Source organism: Lissotriton helveticus, chromosome 3_1, assembly GCF_964261635.1.
Source record: "Lissotriton helveticus chromosome 3_1, aLisHel1.1, whole genome shotgun sequence".
NCBI classification, from domain to species: domain Eukaryota; kingdom Metazoa; phylum Chordata; class Amphibia; order Caudata; family Salamandridae; genus Lissotriton; species Lissotriton helveticus.
The window spans coordinates 423,374,589-423,400,973 of NC_136061.1; the positions used below are offsets into that span (position 1 = coordinate 423,374,589).

Consider the following 26,385-nt stretch of genomic DNA (forward strand, 5'->3'; position numbering starts at 1 on the left):
CGCACAACTACTAGGCATCTGTTTGTATTCTTATTTTGTGAGGTTCAGGTTTTTCTGCGGTTACAGCTTTCTTTGATACCATGGCATTTTTAGGGGGCTTTTACTTCCTGCTTTCTCATGTAAGTTTGATCGGTTATAGTTTCTCAAGAGTTGATAGATCACATTGGTGAGTAGTTATTCGAGTTAGTTTTTTGCCCTTGATTGTTTCTTGCTGTTCGAATAGTACTCAAAAGTACAGAGCACCTGTGAAGATTTGCTGTAAACGAAGTAAATATAATCGTTATAAAGTTGTGTCACGTCATTGAAAGAATATGTAACGCTGAAGCAAGAATAGTAGAGATATTTTAATTGCATGCATTATCTCTGTGGGTACAATCCTGTCAATTTTTGAACGCCGCTCTATGCGTTCCCCTATTCTTAGAGGATTAAAGAGTGCCTCTCAGTGGCAACTACTTGAATACCTTTTACAGTTAATATATATATATATATATATATATATATATATATATATATATATATATATATCTATATATATATATATATATATATATATATATATAGATATATATATATATATATATATATCCTGCCCTACAAAGTATAACTCAGTGCGGTGAAGCATACGATGTGCATGGCTTTCCTGACATACCCACCCTGATGCTTCAAAAAACACAGTAGAACTGACTTTTCGCGTAATCTGCTGTTTTTCTTTGTGGTTCGTTTTCGCAGAAGCTTCATCTAGTTATTGATGTTTTGCCTTCTCCTCCCCCTTTTCTGTTTTTACAGGTGAGCGCGCAGAACATGAAGATGGGAGGCCTGCCCCGTACAACGCCTCCTACCCAGAAGCCGCCTAGCCCGCCCATGTCAGGCAAAGGAACCATTGGGTGAGTACCTTTAGGTGTGAGTGACTAGAAACACACAGTTGTTTCACTCACCACTCCAGGTGACGGTGCCTAAAGACTTCATGCCTTAGATTAAGCTCAAAGCATTTCAGACAATTACTTCAGGCCTTTAACAAAAAACAGGTACTATATCAACCTTAGATAATAGATCCTTTTAGTAAAGCGATGCATCTTTTGAGCTGTGATTTTAAATTAAATGCTCCCCCTTCCAAGCACTTTTGATATCTGGCTTCTGAGTTAGTTCTTTAACTGCCAGTTTTGGTACATGTGGAAAATTCAAGCATAGAATGCTGCTCGGAAGAATTAAAAACCTCTTTTAGGCCCTTTGCCCCTGGACCTCTTTTGTCAGCACATGTCCAGTGACTATGAAAAGGATTACACTGCTAATAGAGATTTGCAATAAATTAAAATTAAAAAGCAATTCCAAAAACCTGGTCCATTCGTAAAGTTTCACTGATCAACATTAGCACTCGATTATGGGCATTCTTTTCAGCTGTAAAACTGTAGTCTGTTAAGTATTTCAAGGGCAGAGTTGTTTTGACCTATATAAGTTTGTTGTCTGTACCTAGGTGATAAGTGGTCTAACTGGGGATCTCATATAGTTCCCGCTGTCCACAGCTTGTAGTTTTGAGTACCTACTGTTAGGATTTATTTCCTATTCTGAAGCTACTTTAGTTGACATTGTGGGATCCTGACCATAGGTTCCAGACTACTGCCAGGAAGTCACCCACCATGTGTGTCACATACGGATTTTGCAATCGTATGGTTTAGTTGAACTGGTTTTATTGATTTTCTGGCATACGTAAACCACCACAAACAACCCTCTGGCCAGCGCGGAGCCAAGCAAGCTGCTTTTATCATACTATGAAGAGAAACAAACACAAATTTACACTGTAAAACGTAACCCTCCCTCACCCCCAACTCTACCTCCATGACTTGATTGTTATGCAAAACGGTGGCAGGATCCAACAAATATGTTGTGTAACATGCGGTCGTTATTTCTTTAAATCGATTCTTTTCAACCAGGGGGTGAGTCTATTCTGTGTGATAACTTTACATACTAGATAATGTGGAATCAAATGTTGGATACCGTGTGTATGATTTGGGTGGCATGTGCATGGTTTTTAGCCAGCGGCAGCAAAATGCACCTTACCATTGCAAAAATGTCTTTCTTGATGATTTGTCTACGTCTGATATAAGGTTGTCTGTACCTCTTTAGTGAGAAACTGTCCTGGCAGCTAAAAGGCCATAGCTTTTCGAGGTTGTCCTCACACTTTCTTTTGCTGCTGCCCCCGTGTATTAATATCTTGAGGATAGCCCCCTGTGTATTAATATCTTGAGGATAGCATTTTACTCTTATTTACATGTAACCACGTATGCATTAGAAATGTCATGCTCAGTGCAATAAGATCCCACTTCAGAGTGAGAAAAAATTCGGAGTGTTTCAAGATTGAGATTGGGATGTTCAGACCAGGTGGTCGGTGGCTAATGTCCGTTTTACAGCTTATCATGCTGGACTATTTCGTATTCTCTTTAAAGTTGAATTTAAGGCAAGATTGCATTCCAGTGGAATCAGTGGAACGCGATGTTGGGGACTTTAGGGTCTAGACCCAACATTTTAGCACCATAAGCCAGAATGCTGCCATACTTAATGGTCCAGGCTTTTATCGCATAAGGAGAAAGGGTGTTGCAGTGATTCCTGACAAGCCTGAAAACAGTGTTTCCTGCTCCTTCAACTTTTGTCAGAGTTTTAAGTATGTGTTGTTTACAGCTTAGAGTGATGGCCACTTGAACCCCGAGGTTAGGATAGGCCTTCACTTTTTACAGGAAGTTACTGCCCAGGGTAAACATGATTTGAAGCTGAAGTTGTCCAAACGCCATCATTTTAGATTTAGAGATGTTGAAATTTAATTGTTAATTATATAATAAAATTCTACTACCTTTCGTTGAGAGTGAAGTGCTTTAGGAGTTTGGGCAAGCAGTACTTTATCATTAACATATCTGTTTTATGTCTAAAACACTAGACCTGAATATGTGATCATAACACATATTCGAACTAAGCTCAATATGAGAAAATTCTGCATTTTATATTGTGTGTTTAGTGTACTTTCTAGTGCTATGTCTTTTATAATGTTACTTGTTAGTAGATGAAAATCTTAAGTCGCAAGCAATTGCATAAAATGAACGAAAATTAAACAAAATAACAGGCTGTAAATTCAGGTTTCAGACTAGGATGTGTACTTTTGCCACATCAATATACAGCGATCACTGGATTAAGACTTGAAGCAGAAGAGTGATCATTTCTCTCTGCCCAGCGACATTTTACTTGTTTGAGAGCTGTAGCGTGCTTTTACTTTTCAACTTGTTTTTTTTATTTCTGTAGAGCAGCTCTTGGCCATACTGTTTTCAATTGACTATAAGAACTGTATACAATAAGATTATGCTTTGCATTTTGTCTGATGTTGCAATATTTGTGTGCTGTCACTTGATTGTGAGGCTAAAGAGGCCAAGCCTTAGTGGCTAACCATAAACACTATGCAGATGGATAGCTGATGTGGAAATGTTGCATATCCCTTCAACAAATAAAGCCCTGTCGATGATTCTACTCCTCCTTGCATGGATATCTTGATCTAGCTTACAAAACTTGCTCTTTGTGTGCTGTACCGGGTATAGGCATGCACAAGTATAAACCTACTGTTTGTTACCTGAACTGTCGAGGCCTCTGTGAAGGAAAGAGCTTCTGAGTCTCACCAGTTACCAACTTATTTTCTATTGCAGCTGAGTTGTCATTTTGTTAGCTTTTTTTACCTAATCACATAATCACAATCCTGATGGCGTCTATCCGTTTACTCTCATCCTAAAGAGGGCTGTAATAGAAAAAACATTTTCCTTAGAATGCCGCAACACCAATTTGTTGTATGTTCTCCCTTTGAAGAGAACTCAGTGCAAGAGGATAAGATAACTTTTGAGGTAGCTTAGACTCATGATTTTCCATACCTCCCTGGCCCTGCTGGAAGATGGTCCGTCATCTGCTCTTATACCTAGGAAATGCACAAGGTTTTTGACAGAATCCTTACTTTGTACTGTTTTGTTGTCCATAGTTATCATGTACTAGATGGTTGCTCTGGTTTTCTCAATGATCGCTGTATGATTTGGAAGGGTTTGTGATTCCCTCTAGAAATAGTTGTGGTTGTTGGCTTTCTTAGCTTTGTTGCTCACCTACTTTACTTGACGTTTAGGAGAGAGCCCTACATCTGTGGGTTTTCTGCTGTTACAGGGGAAGCACTCCGACTCATCATTTTTAGGGGAGAGTGGTTTACAGTGTCCATGGCTTTACTTTCATAGGTGCCTCGTCTCTAAGGCATCTGCTGTATCGGCCATCTCATGCTTGCTTTGTTTTCAGGTTTAGATTCCGGTTCTTAAACATAGTACCAATTTAATTTGTTTCTTGGATGGTTTATTTTAATTCGCCTGTCCCTCAATGATTCCTTTGCTGTCTACAGGACTAAGTTGCTCATTTTCCAAATTTCTGTGGCGGGTTTGAAATGTTTTGATGTTGAATAGATCAGTATTTTAAGTAACTTTTTGATGGTTGGATTTTACATCTGCTGCTACAAGATGACCTCACAGTTCATCCCCTCCATTACATATCCTTGCATTAGATTGTCTCTGAAGGTGGGGGAGTGGCCCACCTGCCCTCTTAACGCCAGAACCCCAAAATCCCAATAAAGCTTAAATGTTTCAGGGTAAAGTGACGCACTAATGTTCCATTAACAGAAAAGAGGCAGGAGATGGAGGGCAGGTGGGCCACTCCCCCACAAATGATGCCTATAACATGCACATCTCCTCATTACCATAAAGTGGGAATTTCTTATCCCTCATTACTAAATATGATTCTCCTTAAAGCCTTTGGTGTCCTAGCATTTAGTCACTAGTCATCAAGCCCTTTGTATTTGATTTGGCTCGTATCCTAGTGAGCTTCTTTTGTTAAATCCTACATACTTCCTCTCTGCAAGTTCATCATGTAGAACCTGCTTAATGTCTTTGAGGCTATATTTCTTTGTTGCAATGTATAGGCTCTGAAAGAAATTATGGTGGATCATAATTTGTCTGATGCGGATGATAGATGATCCATTAACTAGAATTCTCCTGTATCTCTCAAAAACAAGGACTGTAAAGCTAAAGTTGCAAGTTGCACCGTTTATCAGACAAGGTTTTTGTAGTGAAGGATGATCAGGAATCCAGGTAGTTGATGAAGAATATTTATTTAAATTAAGATTGTACAGGATAGTAGTACCTTCATTAAGTAAAAGTAAAGGCAATAAAAACCCCACCAGGAGCAGGATGGTACCAGCTCAGCCCTAACTCTCAACTGAAATCCTAGATCTCTGTAGCATTCTATTACATCAACAAGATGTCAATATTATACAGGGCTAGGCAGGAGACTATGGGGAAGGAAGAATGAAGTGCAGTGACTAAACATCTTCCCCTTTTACAATATCAACAAAAAACATAAGGCTTAAACAATGCATGAAGAAGTAGACACAGTAGAGAAGAATAAGAAAAACACCAAAAGAAAGAACAACATCAAGAATGAGAATAGGAGAAAGCAATAAAAGCATAAGGTGGAACAGGTATACAACACCTGAACAAAAAACTAGAAAACATGAAGGAAACACTGCCAGGGTCCACTGTGAAGGACAAGAAGTAAGCCAGGAAGAAAGAAGAAAGATGAGCAGGGATGATGGAAGACAGGACATCTTCTCCTTCAACGACAAAATAGGAAAGAGAAAGAGGAAAATAAAACGAAGAATGCACAGAAGGACGTTAGGTACACTATATAAAAAAAACGTTCAAGATCCAGCGAGGCACACCAGTTGGCCATACTGGAATGGATGCATGATTCAAGGAACACTGAATAATGAAAAGAAAACACAGATAACAAATAAAATCAAGAAAATAACTCCAAGAGGAGAGCATAAGAGATCTCCAACACATGAAAGTCTTAAGAAGAAGAGTGAGGAAAAAACACACCCAAAAGGAGTAATAATCAAGAATGAATTTAAGGAAAACCTTAACTGCCAGGAAAATGTCTGAATGAAAACTTTGCGCAAAATTGAACAGAACCTGGCATAACTTTAGAAGAACATTAATTAACAGTGGTTCCGTGCACAGAACCGCTGTGAAAACTCATGAGTGAACATAGTGAATAAATAAGAAAATTCAGGAGTCGACATCCTAGAACAAGATATTAGAATTATGTGAAATTAAACATATTCAAAATTAAAACCTGTGAGGAAATACACAGTGCAAGAACTTAAGCAAAGGTGCAAAAATTCTGCATCCAAACAAACATAGTAAATTGAATGTATCATAAGAATACGAAGAAACTGTGAAAAGCTGTTTGAAATAAATATGGAAAGTCATATCAGACATAACAATAAGCAAACCGAATTACATTATGCAAAAGCTGAAAATGTCATTGAAATTATTTCATGAATAAAGAGAAATAAATTGCAGTACAAGCTAAAAACACATTCAAGAATTGTGCAGAACATTATATAAATACATATTGTAGAAGCAAACTCAGGTGAAGAAGTAAAAACAAAGAAATAAAATGAAAAAGTAGTCACTGTTGTCATCAGGACTGTAGAAAGAAATAAAGTACTCACGCAATTTCATGCCATCTTAATGAGGAAGGTCACATTCACTAAGTAGAAAAACATGAAGAGTTGTTAAGGTGCTCAATTGTATTTTAACAATATTGAATTTTCAAGCATGATGGTTCTGGAACCACTAGATGGCACCCTTGAACTAAATCTGTCCTTGAAGAAAAATCTCGGTCAAATAAACTTTCAGACAACAGATGATAGTTCCACTAATCGGCAATAAGATCGAAGATTGCACTGAAATGCAGGTCGAAAAGTTGAACATTCTTCAGCAGTGACAGTTGTGGCGGAATGAAAATGTAGAAGACCTCAATAAGGTGCAAGACGCAACTTGGAAAACTCTTCATGTTGGCAGAGTGAGGAATTTGAAGTACTTATGGTGAACGAGGAGGTTGGTAAAAACTTTATTGCGCTTGACAAGAAGAAAAAAAAACGTGGTTGGCAAGGGTGGATGGCAGAAATGAAGAAATCCATGCAAAGAAAATGGCGGCACGTTACTGATGTACAGCCGAATGACTCACGGCATGCACATACACCAAATGTAGCCGCACAACGGTGCTGACATTGATGAATGAAGAAGGAGTAACGTTATAGGAATGCAAATTGATGCTGGAGACAATCTAAGGTAAGCGGCATGCGCCATCCAAGTTGGACTGCTTTTTAAATAACAGTAGCTGTTAAACTGCCATTAATGGCGCAGTAAATAAAACAAAAGTCGAATGCCACAAAAGGATGGCAAATGTACAAACTGCGGAAAAATAAAAGAAAATCAGACACTGTTTCACAGCACAATGACCGTCGCTCCCACATGGCAGGCAGAAACCGGTGGTGTACTCCAACCAGGCAATAGTTCTTAAATGCAAAGTTGTAGTTCCAACCATGCAGAGGGAGATGAGGATCGTAGCTCATGAGGGACAAAACTCTCCAGAGTGACGTCGCCGCATGAGGAAAGCAGGGCACCCCATCACGGGAGAGCGAGGAGCACATAAAGGGCATTTGCTTCATAACAGCAATAACACTTGCTTATGGGCAGCAGGAAAAATAAAAGGCATTGCAGAAAGCATGTAGAATGCAGGCTTGAAGAAAGCATGACTGAAAGTGAACACGGCAGTGGAAAACTGTGCCTTTGAGAAACATACTTCGAAGGTAGCAGTAAGTAAGGTAACAGGTGTTCATCATGGCAGACAGTTTAATCACGTTGACAGATTGTCATTAAAGTACTTTTAAACACTGCCAGTTTGTTTTGAAAACTAATGCCAGATCGTAGTTCATGAAGTACGTGGCAAAACGAGCAGAAAAGCATGGGAATCTTCATGAAGACAGGAAATTAATTGCAGCAAGGACTGAAATGCTTGCTTCAAGAAGGTATCAATTACAGCAGGGACTGGCAGTTTAAGGAAGAGGGCGACCAGTGGATTGGTCACTGGTGGGGCTAGCCAGTATGCTTCAGAAAGTAGTAGAAGTTGGTTACCTTGTATTTGCTTGAAATTAAAGGTCCTTGTAGGAAGCAGGTTACCTTGTAGTTGCTTGAAATTAAAGCTCCTTGTAGGGAGCAGGCTGAAGTGTGCTCAACTCGTCGCCAAAATAAAGTGTAGTGAAGGATGATGAGGAATCCAGGTAGTTGATCAAGAATATTTATTTAAATTAAGACTGTACAGGATAGTAGTACGTTCATTAAGTATAAGTAAAAGAAATAAAAACCCACCAGGAGCAGGATGGTACCAGCTCAGCTCTAACTCTCAACTGAAATCCTAGAGCTCTGTAGCATTCTATTGCATCATCAGGATGTCAACATTCTACAGGGCTAGGCAGGAGACTATGGGGAAGGAAGAATGAAGTGCAGTCACTACAGGTTTCTTTCGATACCCCATGCTTCTATCAACAGTTTTGAATATATACAGTGTTAAAAAGATTCAACATGGTGGAAACCATAAAAAGAGTTGTCTTTTATAAGGTTAAACAAGAAAACAAAATGTGGGTTTGCTGTTAGGTCTGCACATGCTATGACATTCTAAGTCTATAAACAATTTTTTGATTCCAGTTGTAAGAGGTGCTTTAAATGGCGTCTTAACACACACCCACTAGGGTATAAACTAATCTCGAGACCTATAAGGTCCAGAGTGAAGATTAACCACAATGCACCAAACCACACTCTATCACTATATCTATGATCCAGTGTGTGAAACAATATACACTTCTCAATTGCAACAGTTGTAGGAACAGCTCCCTTGTAATAGGTTTCCAATGAGTCCTCAAGATGTAGTCCCAAGTACAGAGCTTAAAAAAAACATTGTTTCAGCCACACTCCAAAATCAGGTCATTTCCTTTTATTTGCAAGACAAGCGAAGACACAGCAGCAGCCAACGCGCATTTTGCCTGCAGGGCTTTTTCAAGGCTGCAAAGGGATACATATGTAACAACTATTGTAGATGTTCCTTTCCAAACAATGTTTACTGTTCATACATATGTCTTTCCATTAGCCCTCAACATGCATAATGTTAAAACAAGAGGCTTCCCTAGATCCTCAGCATGTTCAATCCAAATGTTAGTAACTCTGTGTGATAGTATCAATGTCCAGAGGTATGAATAAATATGTAAAATCAGAATCTATAGCAAAAGGTGGAATACATACTGAGAGGTGAGCCAGACATGCGATTCCTAAGAATGATATAGAGCGAGTGGGAAAGCTACCTTTTATAACAAAAAAATAACCAAACTGTGTGAAAAATGTTGACCTGTTTTTTTAGTGGTGCAGAAAAAGCCACCACCTAGTGTAAACAAATGAAGATGAAACATATGTTCTCACCTTAGAGATAAAAAAAATCCCGTTGGTGATTAATTTAATTCCTGTAGTAAGAATATCCAATATGAAAAATCGGAAACTTTTGAAGCAGTAAGAGAACCCTGTTCCTAAAAGATATAGAACATGGGTCTTAACCACTATCGTCATTCCCCGATCAACAGTACATAGTAGTCATCTCAATAACCCACTAAAAGGGTTTAAGTTGAAAACCATTCCTATAATATTTACAGCAGTGTTGAAAACGAAATATTTATTTCATATCTTAGTCATATTCATAATTGTTTACTTATCAAAACCCTAATTGGAGGAGTAAACTGATATTTTTTTTTCTCATTGTAAGCTTAATGAGTCCAATGGACACAAAATCACTATATATAGTATTCTATTGCTCAAATAATAACCAATCAAGATATAGTACTTTGTTTATTCCTTTCCCGACTCGAAGTACATAAAGGCTCACATCTTCCTATTAAAACATTTTCATTGAGATTGTAACTTGAATTTATTTTTAAAAATGGTCAAACTCTGACTTCTTACCCCATGGGTGAACAGGCAATCTAATACCGTTACTGTTGAAACAAAGAGATATAGAATTACGGGTCCGCGAACAATTCCTCGCTGCCCATGAGCATCCAGATAAATATAAAAAGTACCTTGATACGTCCAGATACCTAGTTTGCGCAGAGACGAAATGGACGAAAATAAAATGCGCTATTACTTTCTATGTCCGACTTCCAATATCCGATTAACAAATCCTCTCACTATTAAAAGCAACCATTGTAATTTACGCTACTTAAAGAAGTCTCTACTTATCGCTTTCTTACAATGCACAGCGGGCGTCCTACCTGTATGATGAAGGTCCCAATCCTTATGGCCGAATCCAATATTACAGCGAAATTGCGGTTTCCGCCATCTTTTTGAACTTCCCCGGTGGCACCCTTTCATGACAATAGAAAGTGGACTGGAAGTATGAGTCCATTAAAATAGCCGCGGGTGCTTTGAGAAGTATGGTGTAATGTCATCACACACACCATATAGATGTTTTCGAAAGTTATGAACCCGTGAAGATTGTACATGTAAAATTGTACACAAGACTAAGTTAAGTGGACCATTCAAACACTTTTTGATTAATTTAAAAATTAACACGAAATTAAAAAACACCCGCTGTGTACGCTATTTTAACCTTATTACCATCTACCTGTTGAAGTAATTTGTAGATACAGTTAGAGAAGAATAAAACTATTGAGAAACTCCGACTCAATCGGTATTCATATCATAATCACAACAGAAATAGAAACAGGACTATGAGGCCATGCCAAGTGCCTCTTTCGAGTTATAGAGTCACTATTTTTTTTATGATTAATAAAGAAAAACCTGTAATGTATACAGGTACAGCTCGTCGCAGGAACTATGAAGTAGCTAAATTAGATCACTAAGTTATCCAATACATAACATAACCATACTTATAGTTGTTTTGTGTGTTTGCATGTGACAGCAACACCATTGCTGGATATTTCTAACGGCCTTAGACTTTTTCTCTTGCTTATTGTGAAACATAGGTCTTCAAAAAGCAAGGTGACTATATTGGTCTTACAAAATGTGAGATAACCGAAATCCTGGTAATTTAAGGATTTGATTCCCAATTATCAACAGGTTCAATCAGTGTGCCTGATCTACTGCTTATCTAATTTGTTACCAACATAAGTCCAATATGTAGAAGCACGAGTCATGTGAACATCAAGCAGCTTCGTTATCCTATCTCCACCTTGTCTAAATAGAACCCCTTGATATCTATCTAGTTAGATCTCCACACGGACAATGTTCTGGAGAAAAAATTGGGTTTGCACATAGTCAAGAAACAATGTCCACCATATCACGTGCAGTTAGTATGAGTTGAAGGGACTAAGACAGACCAATCAAAATTTAGAGGTTTGACAGACATAAATTGTATCAGATGAAAACAGCATATCTTTAAGTAACTCTTCCTTTTTCCCTTGTCCACCATAATCACAAGAACTCGTACATTTCCTTATCGATGTTAATCCCACACTCAACTGCCCATAGTTTGATGATCCAAGTGCTTTCTAGTTTACGTAGCCGAGATACCCTGTTGCCCCCTCTTATCTCAGTATCAACAGCATCAATACCATGGAAATTTAGTCTCAGTAAGTCATCAGACTTGTGTGGTGTTAAAATGTACTGCTAAAGGGTACTGTGTATTATTGTTTCTGATGGTACAAATGTGTTCTTGAATCCTATCTTTTAAGGGCCTTATAGTGTTCCCCACGTACATTTTACCACAAATGCATTTGATACAATAAACCACAAACTTAGTGTTGCAGTTTATAAAACTCCTGATGGAATGTGTTTTATTAGAATTGTATTGAAAGCTTGTGATTTTATGGATCCCATTGCAACAAATGTTGCAAGTGCCACATCTGTAATAACCATTTGGGGCAACGGGTAGCCAGGTTGTGTTTTGTAATGGTGGATTTTATACATCAAAGATGCTTGTGACATTCTAAGTAAAATAGTAGATGTAGAATGGGTAGAAAGACTTCAACTAGTTACAATGGACGTATGCTCGTTGTACACTAGCATACCAGTAGATCAAGGTATTAGTGCAGTTTTTTGGACAGTCGTCCTATTAACATGTATGAACACACTATCATGATACTTGACTTGATCAAGTTGGAATGTATCCTTTACTGGGGAAGATTTATTGAGGATATTTTGTTATTCTGGGCAGGAACTGATAATGAGCTTGATAAATTTTTCTTACACAAAAACAATGATTTTAATTTATCATTTACAAAGGAACACAGCACTAGACAGGTAAACTGTTTGGATCTCTCGATCATTGCAGACAATGGCAGGCTTAAAACAGTACCTTATAGAAAAACAACTGTGTGTAATGCTACGCTGCACACTACCAGTGCACATCCATCTTCGCAAATCAATGCAATTCCCTATGGGGAGATGTTGCGAATAAAACGTAATTGCAGTGATGAGATTCAACTGAATAAAGAGCTGGTAAATGTAGAATTATGTTTCCAGATGAGGGGTTACTCAAAAACTGTGATTAAACAAGTCAGACAGAAGGTGAATAAGGTAAAAAGAAGCCATCTGCTGATAAACAAGAAGAAAAGAAAGAATCCGAAAATGAGTAAATGTAACTTCATTACTCCATATACCACCATCTGTTCGGATGTCTGTTAGATTCTTAAAAAACACTGGCACCTTCTCTCTCTTGATACTACTTTGAAAATTGCGATAGGCCATAACCCCTCGATGATTCATTCAAGAGGTCGCACCCTAAGACAACACCTGTGCCCAAGCTTTATTCCACCAATAAAAAACACAACCTGGCTACCCGTTGCCCCAAATGGTTATAACAGATGCAGCACTTTAAACATTTGATGCTTTGGAATCCATAAAATCGCAAGCATTCAATAAAATTCTAATAAAACACATTCTATGAAGTGTTTTATGAACTGCGACACTAAGTATGTGGTTTATTGTATCAAATGCATTTGTGGTAAAATTTACGTGGGGAGCACTATAAGGCCCTTAAAAGATAGGATTCAAGAACACATTCATGCCATCAGAAACAATAATACACAGTACCCTTTAGCAGTACATTTTAACACCACACGTAAGTCTGATGAATTACTGAGACTAAATTTTCATGGTATTGATGCTGTTGATACTGGGATAATAGGGGGCAACAGGGTATCTCGGCTATGTAAACTAGAAAGTACTTGGATCATCAAACTACGGGCAGTTGAGTGTGAGATTAACATTGATAAGGAAATGTATGAGTTCTTGTGATTATGGTGGACAAGGGAAGAAGGAAGAGTTCCTTAAAGATATGCTGTTTTCATCTGATACAATTTGTCTGTCAAACCTGTAAATTTTGATTGGTCTGTCTTAGTCCCTTCAACTGATACTAACTGCACGCGATATGGTGGACATTCTTTCTTGACTATGTGCAAACCCAATTTTTTCTCCAGAACATTGTCCGTGTGGAGACCTAACTAGATGGATATCAAGGGGTTCTTTTAAGACAAGGTGGAGATAGGATAACGAAGCTGCTTAATGTTCATATGACTCGTGCTTCTACATATTGGACTGATGTTGGTAACAAATTAGATAAGCAGTAGATCAGGCACACTGATTGAACCTGTTGATAATTGGGAATCAAATCCGTAAATTACCAGGATTTCGGTATTCTCACATTTTGTAAGACCAATATAGTCACCTTGCTTTTTAAAGACCTATGTTTCACAATAAGCAAGAGAAAAAGTCTAAGGCCGTTAGAAATATCCAGCAATGGTGTTGCTGTCACGTGCAAACACACAAAACAACTATAAGTATGGGTATGTTATGTATTGGATAACATAGTGATCTAATTTAGCTACTTCATAGTTCCTGCGACGAGCTGTACCTGTATACATTACAGGTTTTTCTTTATTAATCATAAAAAAAAATAGTGACTCTATAACTTGAAAGAGGCACTTGGCATGGCATCATAGTCCTGTTTCCATTTCTGTTGTGATTATGATATGAATACCAATCGAGTCGGAGTTTCCAAATAGTTTTATTCTTCTCTAACTGTATCTACAAATTACTTAAACAGTTAGATGGTAATAAGGTTAAAATAGCATACACAACGGGTGTTTTTTAATTACATGTTAATTTTGAAATTAATCAAAATGTGTTTGAAGGGTCCACTTAACTTAGTCTTGTGTACAATTTTACTTGTACAATCTTCACGGGTTCATAACTTTCGAAAAAATCTATATGGTGTGTGGGATGACATTACACCATGCTTCTCAAAGCACCCGCGTCTATTTTAATGGACTCATACTTCCAGTCCACTTCCTATTGTCATGAAAGGGTGCCGCCGGGGAAGTTCGAAAAGATGGCGGAAATAGCAATTTCGCGGTAATATTGGATTCGGCCATAAGGATTGGGACCGTCTTTATACAGGTAGGACACCCGCTGTGCATTGTACAAAAGCGATATGTAGAGACTTCTTTAAGTGTAGAAAAAAAAGGCGCACCCTATGGTAACTAAGGTCAGGGAAAAGGGGGAAACAAATTTAACAGGTGGCTAAATCAGCTCACATGAAGGGCACAGTACACAATGAGCCAAGATTTCATTAGTAATTTTTTTCTTTTAATTTATATTTTTTGGGGGAATTAATTATCATAAAATCTTTTCAATATATATTATTTACACACATTGTATAGTCACAAAATCATGATGGAAGTTTTATACAACAACATATTGATATTATTCAACTCTATACAAAATATGCTGTTATGATGAATCAATATGGCTAGAACATCATTTACAAAAAAACAACAATTTTTTTCGTGAACCCATCCACACTATCAATCACCCTCATGTAAACACACCTCTTACTCCGCTACATACGCATCACTTTCATTCACTACACACATTCTCAGCACCCCAATACTGCACTACACACACAGATGGAACCAAGGGGGTGAGGCACTCAACCCTCCGATGCTGAGCTGTATAAGAGGGGTGCGACACTCAAACTGGTCAACGCGCATTTCGGCGGCTTTTCTTTCTTTCTTTGCTACCTTCTTCAGGACCTGTTACTTTGTAGAACTACTGCGGGCTGGATGGTGGGGAAGAACAGAGGGTTCTGAATGTCTGTATGGGGGCTGGCGTCCCTTGCTGCCCACCGAGTAGGGATGGTATTCAGCTTTTTTTTTATGTCGCCACGCTGGTTTTTTTTTGTGGCCACACTGGGTTAGCATTCACTGCAGGCTGGGCTATGCCTTAAGAGCTGCCAAGCACCTCGTGTAACTGCTTGCTGTCTTGAATTCCATGTTGCTGGGCGCACCACTGCTGGCGTTACTAAAGGGAAAGTTACTTCCATGGGGGAGCACCTGTTATCTGTGCTTATTCCCCAAGGGGTTCTCCCTTATGTGAGAGCTCCGTATTCTGATGAGTGGCCTACGTTGTTTGTATGATTTGTTCGATTTTCAAAAACCAACCGTGATAGAGCACGTACTGCTACCGTCTCCTTCAACTTTTGCTTTCACCCGTGGGAGTGAATGCTAACCCAGTGTGGCCACAAAAAAAAACCAGCGTGGCGACATAAAAAAAAAGCTGAATACCATCCCTACTCGGTGGGCAGCAAGGGACGCCAGCCCCCATACAGACATTCAGAACCCTCTGTTCTTCCCCACCATCCAGCCCGCAGTAGTTCTACAAAGTATCTGAAAGAGACACGTTAGTATTAGATTCCTTACCTTAGAATATCCCCAGGCGTCTGACTAGATCCGGAAATTTTTGCGTAGCAGTACCCTTGTGCGTCGGTAGGCGTCGTCTGCGGTTCCGCGTCCGTCGTGGGCGCCGTGATGACGTCGTCGGAGTACTTAGACGCCGCCTCCGCGTACTGACGTCAGTTCTTCTTTTTTCTGCGCCAGCAAGTGCAGATCTGGAAAAAGCAGTAACCCGAGTCATTTTTTGACTAACCTTTTTGATCATTTTTGATCCTTTCTCGAGTCTTCGACTCCGACGGTGCCGTAGGGATGCCCGGCTTTAAGCACTGTGAGGATTGCAACTGTCTGATGTCGGTCACGGATCCTCACCGACGGGGTTTAACTTGTCTCGGCGTCGATCACGACAACAAGGCCTGCTCGGACTGCCGGACCCTCACTTCGAAAGCCAGGCGGGAGCGGTCCCGCAGGCGACTCGAACTCCGGCAGTCGGTCCCGAGCCGCGAGAGGTCTCGGTCCCATGGGAGGTCGAGGGACAGGTCGCGGGCTCGGAGCCACCACAGCTCCGAGAGTAGGCCGCACTCCTCCGGGTCGAAGTTGTCGTCAGGTAAGAGGTACAAGAAGTCAAAGCGGCGTCATCGCTCTGGGGACTCCCCCCGACGCTCGCGCGATGCGGCCGGGGGTTCGGGTGACACCACCCACGCGGCTCCAACGGAGTCGCAGGCGCCGCGTCCAGCCCCATACCCTATGGTCCCTGGGCTTAACGCGACGCCGGAGGAAGTTGAGCGATTCCTCATGGCCATGAGGAAACTCTCTCCTCCGACGGGCTCCGCGGCGCCTTCGGGCCCAGCGGACCCGTCTGGGAACCCTAGCGGGTCGGGGGGTTCGACGCCGCCGACACCTTCGGGCCCGGCGCCGCAGGTTCCTGCTCTCCCGGCGCCTTCGGGCCCGGGGCCGCGGGACGCCGCTGGACCTCCTTCGGGATCTGGTTCGTCGCCAGTGGACCTTACGACCTCCCCGGCGTCAGACCCTCAGGCGTCGCCTCCTGCGCCGTCATCGGGCGGCGCCGTCCCCGGTCCTACCTTCGTTCCTGTTCCAGCGACGGGATGGCCCCGATGGGCGCCGCTGCAGACGTCGATTGGAGAGTTTAACTTCTATGAACAGGCCCCATTGGTTGAGGACCCTGAGTTTCAGGAGATGGGTGCTGAAGAGGACTGGGAGGGATCTGAGGACCCTCTGACAAGAGAGTGTCAGTCTCATGAGGACTGGACAAGAGACCTTGGGGAGGCCAGTGGCCTGGACACCTCGCCAGACACTGGTTTTGTCTCCCCCCCCCCTACCGTGGCTACGGAGGAGGGGGCAACCTACAGTGTGGTGCTGATGAAGGCTGCCAAGGCCTTGGGCCTTGAGCTCCCCGTCGCGGCCGTGAGGACTAATCTCCTCACTGAGGTCCTTAAACCGCAGTCAAGCTCGGCCGAGCCTCTGCTGCCCTTTAATGAGGCCTTGACCGACGTTCTTCTGGGCACTTGGTCCAAGCCCGCTACGGGTTCGCCCGTAGATAGGAACGTGGCCAGACGCCACCGCCCAGCCCCGGGCGACCCATGTTTCCTGTCCGCCCACCCTACCCCCGAGAGCCTGGTCATCCAGGCCTCCAATTCCCAGACCGTGTTCCCGTCGGCCCAGGGAATCCAAGAGGTATGACCAGTATGGGAAGAAGATCTTCTCATCCCTTAGTCTGGGCCTGCGGTCTTCCAACACCGCCTGCCTCTTGGGACGTTACACCCACTCTGTGTGGGATAAGGTCGCGGAGGTGCTGCTAGAGTGTCCGTTGAAGGTACGGGCCAAACTCGGCCAAGCCCTTGTGGAGGGCAGGGATGCAGCCAAATATTCCATCAGGTGTGAGCTGGATACCACCGACTCGCTAGGTAGAGCGATGGCAATGACTGTGGCGGTCAGACGCCACGCCTGGCTGAGGTCTGCCAACTTTTCGGCAGATGTCCAGAACACGCTCATGGACATGCCGCTCAATGGCCGTCGCCTCTTTGGCGACAAAGCAGACCATGCGCTTGAGCGCTTTAAGGACTCCAGGGCTACGGCCAAGTCCTTGGGCCTCTCGGGCCCGCGCCAGCAATCGGCTGCTTTTCACTCCTTTCGTGGCCACGGAAGGGGTGGGCCCACACGCGCCGCCTCCACGCTCCGCAGGGCAATACCCAATGCGGTGGCGGCCGTGGGAAACGCCGTCCGGGCGGTCGGGGGCAATGGCGAGGTCAGTCCACACCTTCCCCCGCAGTGTCCGCCTCAAAACCCTCCTAGTCCGTGCTTTGAGGCCCATGTGACGCCAGTGGGGGGCAGGGTTCGCCATCACCACCTCCACTGGCGCACTGTCACATTGGACAGGTGGGTGCTGCAAATCGTCCGAAGGGGCTACTCCCTCCCCTTCGAGGCGACTCCTCCAGCCATGCCACCGCAGAACCACCGTGTATCGGGGGATCATTTGCGACTTCTGCCAAGGGGGCCATCGAGCGCGTTCCTGGGCCAGAAGTAGGGTGTGGTTGCTACTCCCACTACTTTCTGGACCCCAAGAAGGGCAAAGGGGACCTACGCCCTATCTTGGACCTAAGGAACATCAACGGCTTCCTCCGGAAGGAGAAGTTCAAGATGCTGACACTGGCTCAGGTCTTGGCTGCCCTGGACCCAGGAGACTGGATGGTAGCGGTGGACTTGCAGGACGCTTATTTTCATATCCCCGTCCTGCCTGCCCACCGGCGCTACCTGCGGTTCATGGTTGGCCACGAGCACTTTCAGTTTACCGTGCTCCCCTTCGGCCTTACCAGCGCCCCACGGGTGTTCACAAAGGTGATGGCGGTGGTCGCAGCTCATCTGCGCAGGTTAGGGGTTTCAGTCTTCCCCTACCTCGACGACTGGTTGTTGAAGGCGGGCTCGCCCCAGACAGTCGTCAGCCACCTCCAGACTACGGCAGACCTGCTGCACCAGCTGGGGTTCTCCATCAATGTGCCGAAGTCACACCTGTGCCCCTCTCAGAAGCTCCTCTTCATTGGAGCGGTTCTGGACTCGGCGCGGTTTTGGGTTTATCCACCCGAACAGCGGGTCCGGGATATTCAGGCTCTGATTCCCATCTTTCAGCCGTTATCCCGGGTTTCGGTCAGGTTGACGCTGCGGCTTCTGGGGCTGATGGCCTCCTGCATCCTACTGGTGCATCACGCCAGGTGGCGGATGCGGGCTCTGCAGTGGGACCTGAAGTTTCAGTGGGCCCAGCATCAGGGCAACCTATCCGACCACGTCCTGATCTCGGAGAGCACTGCGAGACAGCTGCAGTGGTGGCCTACGGACCGCGATTGGGTCAGCGGCAGATCCCTCTCCCTTCCCCAACCGGAGCACGTAGTTGTGACGGACGCGTCCCTCCAGGGCTGGGGAGGCCACATGGGAGAGGCGGAGATCAGAGGCCTCTGGTCTCCGGCGGAGGCCCGACTCCACATCAACCTGTTGGAGCTCCGGGAGATTCGTCTGGCACTGAAGGCATTCCTCCCCTCTGTCTGGGGGAGTGTGGTGCAGGTGTTCACGGACAACACCACCGCCATGTGGTACTGCAACAAACAAGGCGGGGTGGGGTCGTGGACCCTTTGTCAAGAGGCTCTTCGCCTTTGGCAATGGCTGGAACGCCAGGGCGTGTCCCTGGTGGCTCAACACCTGGCAGGTTCTCTGAACGCTAGGGCGGACGAGCTCAGCCGTCGGTGCATGATGGATCACGAATGGCGTCTGAACTCGGTCGTGGCGCAAGGCCTCTTTCAGCGATGGGGAGAGCCTTGGTTAGATCTATTCGCCACCGAAGAGAACGCGCAATGTCATCAGTTCTGCGCGTTGGAATTTCCAAGGCGGCACTCGCTCGGAGCCGCTTTTCGTCGCGAGTGGAGTTGCGGTCTGTTGTACGCCTTTCCGCCTATACTACTTCTGCCCAGAGTGCTGAAGAAGATCAAGCGCGACCGGGCCCAAGTCATCCTTGTGGCTCCGGACTGGGCGAGAAGGTACTGGTATCCAGAGCTACTCAGTCTGCCAGTCGATCCCCCGGTTCGTCTGCCTCTTCAGGAGGACCTTCTGTCGCAGCAGCAGGGGACGGTCCTCCACCCGAACCTGTCCAGTCTCCACCTCCATGCTTGGAGATTGAGCGGCGACAGTTGAGGCCATTTGACTTGCCTCCTGAAGTTTGTAACATCATTCTGGAAGCCAGGCGTCCCTCCACAAAGTCGGTATACGCCTGCAGGTGGAACAGATTTGTGGCATGGTGCACAGCAAAGGCTGTGGATCCCCTCAATGCCCCTCTTTCTGAGGTTCTTCTCTTCCTTCTTTCTCTTGCCCAGCAGGGCTCTGCTCTGGGCACTATCAAGGGCTACCTTTCTGCCCTTTCAGCCTTTCTCAGGCTGCCTGATCAACCTTCTTTATTCAAGTCCCCTATTGTAAATAGATTTCTTAAGGGCATCACACACACGTTTTCTCCTGTTCCGTTTGTGATGCCTCAGTGGGACTTGAACCTGGTTCTTACGTTTCTGATGTGCGCTCCCTTTGAGCCACTTCACAACTGTCCTCTTCGCCTTCTGACTTTGAAGACTGCTTTCCTGGTTGCCATCACCTCTGCCAGGAGAGTGAGTGAGCTCCAGGCCCTTTCTTGTACTCCATCTTTCCTTTCTGTCCATCCGGACAAAGTGGTGCTGCGTACCAAACCTTCTTTCCTGCCCAAGGTTGTCACGGCCTTCCACATCGGGCAGTCTATCACCTTGCCAACCTTCTTCCTGCCACCGCATCCCTCTAAAGAGGAAGAGCGGCTCCACCGTCTGGACCCAAAACGTGCGCTCTCATTCTACTTGGATCGCACACGCCAGTTCCGGGTGGATGACCAACTCTTTGTTGGTTACGTGGGCGCTAAGAAGGGGAAAGCGGTGCACAAGAGGACCATCTCCCGGTGGATCATCCTGTGTATCCAGGCATGCTACTCCTTGGCTAGGAAGGAGCCCCCGGTTGGACTGCGGGCTCATTCTACCCGAGCAACGGCGGCTACCACTGCCCTGGGCAGGGGTGTGCCCTTAGAAGACATCTCTCAGGCAGCTACGTGGGCATCGCTGCACACGTTTGCAAGACACTACTGCCTGGACAGCCAAGTCCGGAGTGATGGCTTCTTTGGCCGTTCCGTCCTCCAGGACTTTCTGGTGTGATTATTGGTTCGCAGACCCACCACCGGGGTTGGTATTGCTGGGGTATCTATTCTAAGGTAAGGAATCTAATACTAACGTGTCTCTTTCAGATGCACAAGTTACTACTTGTGTAACGATATATCTGTAAGAGACATTAGTTAGTATTAGATTCCTTACCGACCCACCCATCCTCCCCGTTCTGCGAACCAATATCTAGGGTTAGGGTTTCCCCCCTTTCAGGGCCCTAGTTTCAATGGCACCAGTGTTGGTTTTTAACATGGCTCTGCGTTTCTGGCGCGGAAAAGCTGTCTCTAAGAACTGACGTCAGCGCACGGAGGCGGCGTCTAAGTACTCCGACGACGTCATCACGGCGCCGACGACGGACGCGGAGCCGCAGACGACGCCTACCGACGCGCAAGGGTACTGCTACGCAAAAATTTCCGGATCCAGTCTGACGCCTGGGGATATTCTAAGGTAAGGAATCTAATACTAACTAATGTCTCTTACAGATATATCGTTACACAAGTAGTAACTTGTGCAACAGGTCCTGAAGAAGGTGGCACAGAAAGAAAGAAAAGCCGCCGAAACGCGAGTTGACCAGTTTGAGTGTCGCACCCCTCTTATACCGGTCCCCGGAAGCTTGTTTCCTTTCCAGTAAAGAATTGGCTTGGTAGTTTGGTCTGCCCTGTTCCCATGATGCACTGGGCCAGGGCCAGACTAATTTGCATGTAGCCAGGTTCTAGACTGGGATGGTGCAGTGAGCTAAAAAACGGTGATGGATCAAGCCCTGATCTTTTGACTGGGTAGGAGTGTTCTGCTTAATTCAGATACTCTGTCCATCACCACCCCCCTTTTTGCACCCCTCTTATACAGCACAGCATCGGAGGGTTGAGTGCCTCACCCCCTTGGTTCCATCTGTGTATGTAGTGCGGTATTGAGGTGCTGAGAATGTGTGTAGTGAATGAAAGTGATGCGTATGTAGCGGAGTAAGAGGTGTGTTTACATGAGGGTGATTGATAGTGTGGATGGGTTCATGAAATAAATTGTTGTTTTTTTGTAAATTATGTACTAGCCATATTGATTCATCATAACAGCATATTTTGTATAGAGGTGAATAATATCAATATGTTGTTGTATAAAACTTCCATCATGATTTTGTGAATTGACTATACAATGTGTGTAAATAATATATATTAAAAAGATTTTATGATAATTCCAAAAAAAAGATCAATTTAAAAAATAAAAAAATGTACTAATGAAATCTTGGCTCATTGTGTACTGTGCCCTTCATGTGAGCTAATTTAGCCACCTGTTAAAGAAATATAGGTCTAGAGGGACACTATCCTGTGATAGTTTGAATTGAGACTTCTTTAAGTAGCGTAAATTAAAATGGTTGCTTTTAATATTGAAAGATTTGTTAATCAGATATTGGAAGTTGGACATAGAAAGTAAAAGCGCATTTTATTTTTGTCCCTTTCGTCTCTGCGCAAACTAGGTATCTGGACGTATCCAGGTCCGTTTTATATTCATCTGGATGCTCATGGGCAGCGAGGAATTGTTTGCGGACCCGTAATTCTATATTTCTTTGTTTGAACAGTAATGGTATTAGATTGCCTGTTCACCCATGGGGTAAGAAGTCCGAGTTTGACCATTTTTTAAATAATTTTCAAATTACAATCTCAATGAAAATGTTTTAATAGGAAGATGCCTTTATGTACTTTGAGTTTGGAAAGTAATATACGAAGTACTATATCTTGATATTAGTTATTTTTGGAGCAATAGAATACTATATATAGTGATTTAGTGTCCGTTGGACTCATTAAGCTTAAAATGAGACAAAAATATCAGTTTACTCCTCTAATTAGGGTTTTGATAAGTAAACAATTATGGATATGACTCTAAGATATGAAATAAATATTTCGTTTTCAACACTGTTGTAAATATTATAGGAATGGTTTTCAACTTAAACCCTTTTAGTGGGTTATTGAGATGAGTACTATGTACTGTTGATCGGGCAGTGAAGATAGTGGTTAAGACCCATGTTCTATATTTTTTACAAACAGGGTTCTCTTACTGCTTCAAAAGCTTCCGGTTTTTCATATTGGATATTCTTACTACAGGAATTAAATTAATCACCAACTGGATTTTTTATCTCTAAGGTGAGAACATAGACATTCATCTACATTTGTTCACACTAGGTGGTGGCTTTTTCTGCATCACTAAAAAACAGGTCCACACTTTTCACACTGTTTGGTTATTTTCTAGTTATATAAGCTATCTTTCCCACTCGCTCTAATTCATTCTTAGGAATTGCATGTCTGGCTCACCTCTCAGTATGTATTCCACCTTTTGCTATAGATTCTGATTTTACGTATTTATTCTTATCTCTGGACATTAATACTATCACACAAAGTTACTAACATTTGGATTGAACATACTGAGGATCTAAGGAAGCCTCTTGTTTTAACATTATGCATGTTGAGGGCTAATGGAAAGACATATGTATGAACAGTAAGCATTGTTTGGAAAGGAACATCTACAATAGTTGTTACATATGTATCCCTTTGCAGCCTTGAAAAAGCCCTGCGGGCGAAATGCGCGTCGGCTGCTGTGTCTTCGCTTGTATTGAAAATAAAAGGAAATTTCCTGATTTTGGAGTGTGGCTGAAACAATTTTTTTTTTAATCTCTGTACTTGGGACTACATCCTGAGGACTCATTGGAAACCTATTACAAGGGAGCTGTTCCTACAACTGTTGCAATTGGGAAGTGTATATTGTTTCACAAACTGGATCATAGTTATAGTGATCGAGTGTCTTTAATAAGGTTAACTGCTTTTTTTTTGGAGCCAATATATCGTCAATTTTGTGGGTGTAATTCCTTGTAGATGGGAAACGCAAAACTACACCCCTCGAAATTAAAGTATCCCAAATGTACCTTTTATTTTTCTGTTTAAGATCGTCATCTGCACTTTTGTATTTTGTGGTTTCCACTAACTGAGCTACCAAAAGTCATCCATAACGAGCATTGGATGTTCACAGGATATGTGTACACTATGTGGTAGGTAGCCTACCACATAGTGTATGAAAACATGATTCTTCTTTTCACCTCTGAAATTTTCATATTCTGGTATCCCAGGCTTAGGATATGTTGTTGATCTTTACTTGGTCAACATGGTGTTTTCCAACGCTGTTTTCAGGCGATTGTTTTATGTTCATGTACAGGAGTAATATCTTTTTTCACGCTTCAAGTAGTTCTTTTGACATTTTAGGTCATCTGATTAAATACAATGGCTCCTCTGTCGGGATAAATTAACTTTATCATTATTCACTCCAACATTGGAGTCTGAAAATAGACCAGATCCAATTGCTCACCATTTTAATTGTTGGTCTGACTTTAGACGTCTCACAGAGGAGGAGGAGGTGGTGATATCTAAAATTTGTATAATCAATTCGGCTAGATAGATTACTATTATTATTACAACTATTGTAGATGTTCCTTTCCAAACAATGTTTACTGTTCATACATATGTCTTTCCATTAGCCCTCAACATGCATAATTTTAAAACAAGAGGCTTCCTTAGATCCTCAGTATGTTCAATCCTAGACCCTTGTCCTATTAGGATTTTTATACAATTCGCCCATTTATTTCTATTATCTAATGACTAATATATGTAATAACTCCTTAGAGAGGGATGTGGTATTTATCGACCTGTGTTTGTAAATTAGCTTTAGTTACTCGGCTCTTGAAAAGAGACTCTAATATTTCCTCTAAATATTTACCTCGTTCTCATACTTCGTTTTTTGCAAAAATCCTGGAGAATTGGATAAATACACATCTAGCTTCTTAAAGTGAGGAAAACGGTGTATTTAATAAGCACTGACCTGGATTCAGATTCTTCCTTAGCACTGATACTATATTTATGGTGGCTACCAATGACATCCACATGATCTTGGCTGGAGAAAGTTCGGGGTCACTCCTCCTTGATTTGTCAGTCGCCTTGAGTTGGTTTCTCATGCTATTTTCCTGGAAAGGTCATTTGCTATTGGCCTGAGAGGCAAGCCACTGAGATGGTTTGAATCCTTTCTGGAATATAGAACCCATGCAGTCCAGATTGCAACTTTTCCAGTGCTTAATTGGTTAAAAAAAAAACAACACAAAAGTAGGTTACAGGGTCCTTCTCGAGAGGCCACTGTAGCCTTCACTACCCATTGTCCTGCTAACTCTCCCAATTACACTACGAACACAACTACTAACCATCGCACTCCTACAAGTGTGACAATTCAGACTATTGCAGGTCCTCAACCCTGTAGTAATGGTGTGAGCGACAGGCATTGTTCTTTTTAATGTATTTTGACTTATTAAACAGTGTTGTTGTGCTAATCTGAAAAAATAGACAGACAGCACCACCATGTGGTGGACTGCCACTAGAGCTGATGCTAACAATTAAGTGCCGGTGCCAAACACTGGAAACCACTGGCTCAAATTAAGCACTGCTTTTCACTCACATTTTGAAGATATTACTTGTGGAGTTCCTCAAGGGTCTGCTCTTAGTCATACTTTTTTTAAATATATATGTTGCTCCCCTGGCAGGTTTGATTGCCTCTTTTGACTTTCAATTTCATGGCTGTGCGGATGACACTCAAATAATCATCCACATTGAGGGCAACCTTTCCCAACTCCAGGATAGGTTCAAAGGCTGTTTAATCATGTTAGCTAGCTAAATGAATGCCAGTTCTCTCCGGCTAAATTCAGATAGAACTGAGATTTTGATCTTTGATAATTCCTTGTTCTGGTCTTCTATGTGCTGGCCCGAGTTGTTAGAAGAGTGCCCGGAACCAACATCCAATGTCTGTAAACTGGACGTGTATTTGATAACAAACTCGCATTTGAGTGTCAGATTAGTAAGTTAATGTGCATGTTCTTCCTGCTAATAAAACAACTAAAGAAGATCCTCCTTTTTATTCCTCAATTTTCTCGACAGTTGTTGATGCAAGCCCAGATTTTAATAAGACTGGACTATTATAATTCTCTATATATTGGCCTTCCTGATCATCTTATGAAAAGTTTACACCTTATACAAAATGCTGTAGCTAGGCTAATTGTTTGGGGGGTGAGTAAGTTTGATAGCATCTCGTCTTTACTTGGCCAGTTACACTGGCTCCATGTTCATATGAGATGTCGGTTCAAGGACCTTTGGAATGGTTCACAAGGCCCTTTACCCAGTAGCACAATCTTTGTTTATATCTGATGAGTTTAAAAAATACTTTCCTCCCATACTACTTCACTCGACCGCCGCCTGTCTGATCAAGATACCTAAATACCTGAGAACAGGCTATTTTTGTGGTTACAGCTTAGGCATGTAACAAACTGCCACCTGAGTTACGCCTAGAGCCAAATATCATAAAGTTTCCTAGGGCTCTAAAAACTAATTTGTTTACATAGGCTTTGCCTGAAGGCATTATTTATGTGAGTTGCTGTATAGATTAGTGTGCTAGCGCCAGAACACCCTTGGTTAATTGCACGCTCTATAAAATTACTAAATA

At 42.8% G+C, this 26,385-nt stretch overlaps 1 protein-coding gene across 11 annotated transcripts in view; it reads left to right on the plus strand.

The window, feature by feature from the left end:
* The window catches only part of ABI2 (abl interactor 2), an 841,968-nt gene that overhangs the window by 509,836 nt on the left and 305,747 nt on the right, over positions 1 to 26,385 (plus strand). For all 11 annotated transcript variants that reach the window (XM_078680278.1, XM_078680272.1, XM_078680274.1 and 8 more), the window contains one exon: positions 787 to 884. In XM_078680278.1, coding sequence (XP_078536404.1) covers positions 787 to 884 — 98 coding nt within the window. The remainder of the gene's footprint in view (positions 1 to 786; positions 885 to 26,385) is intronic.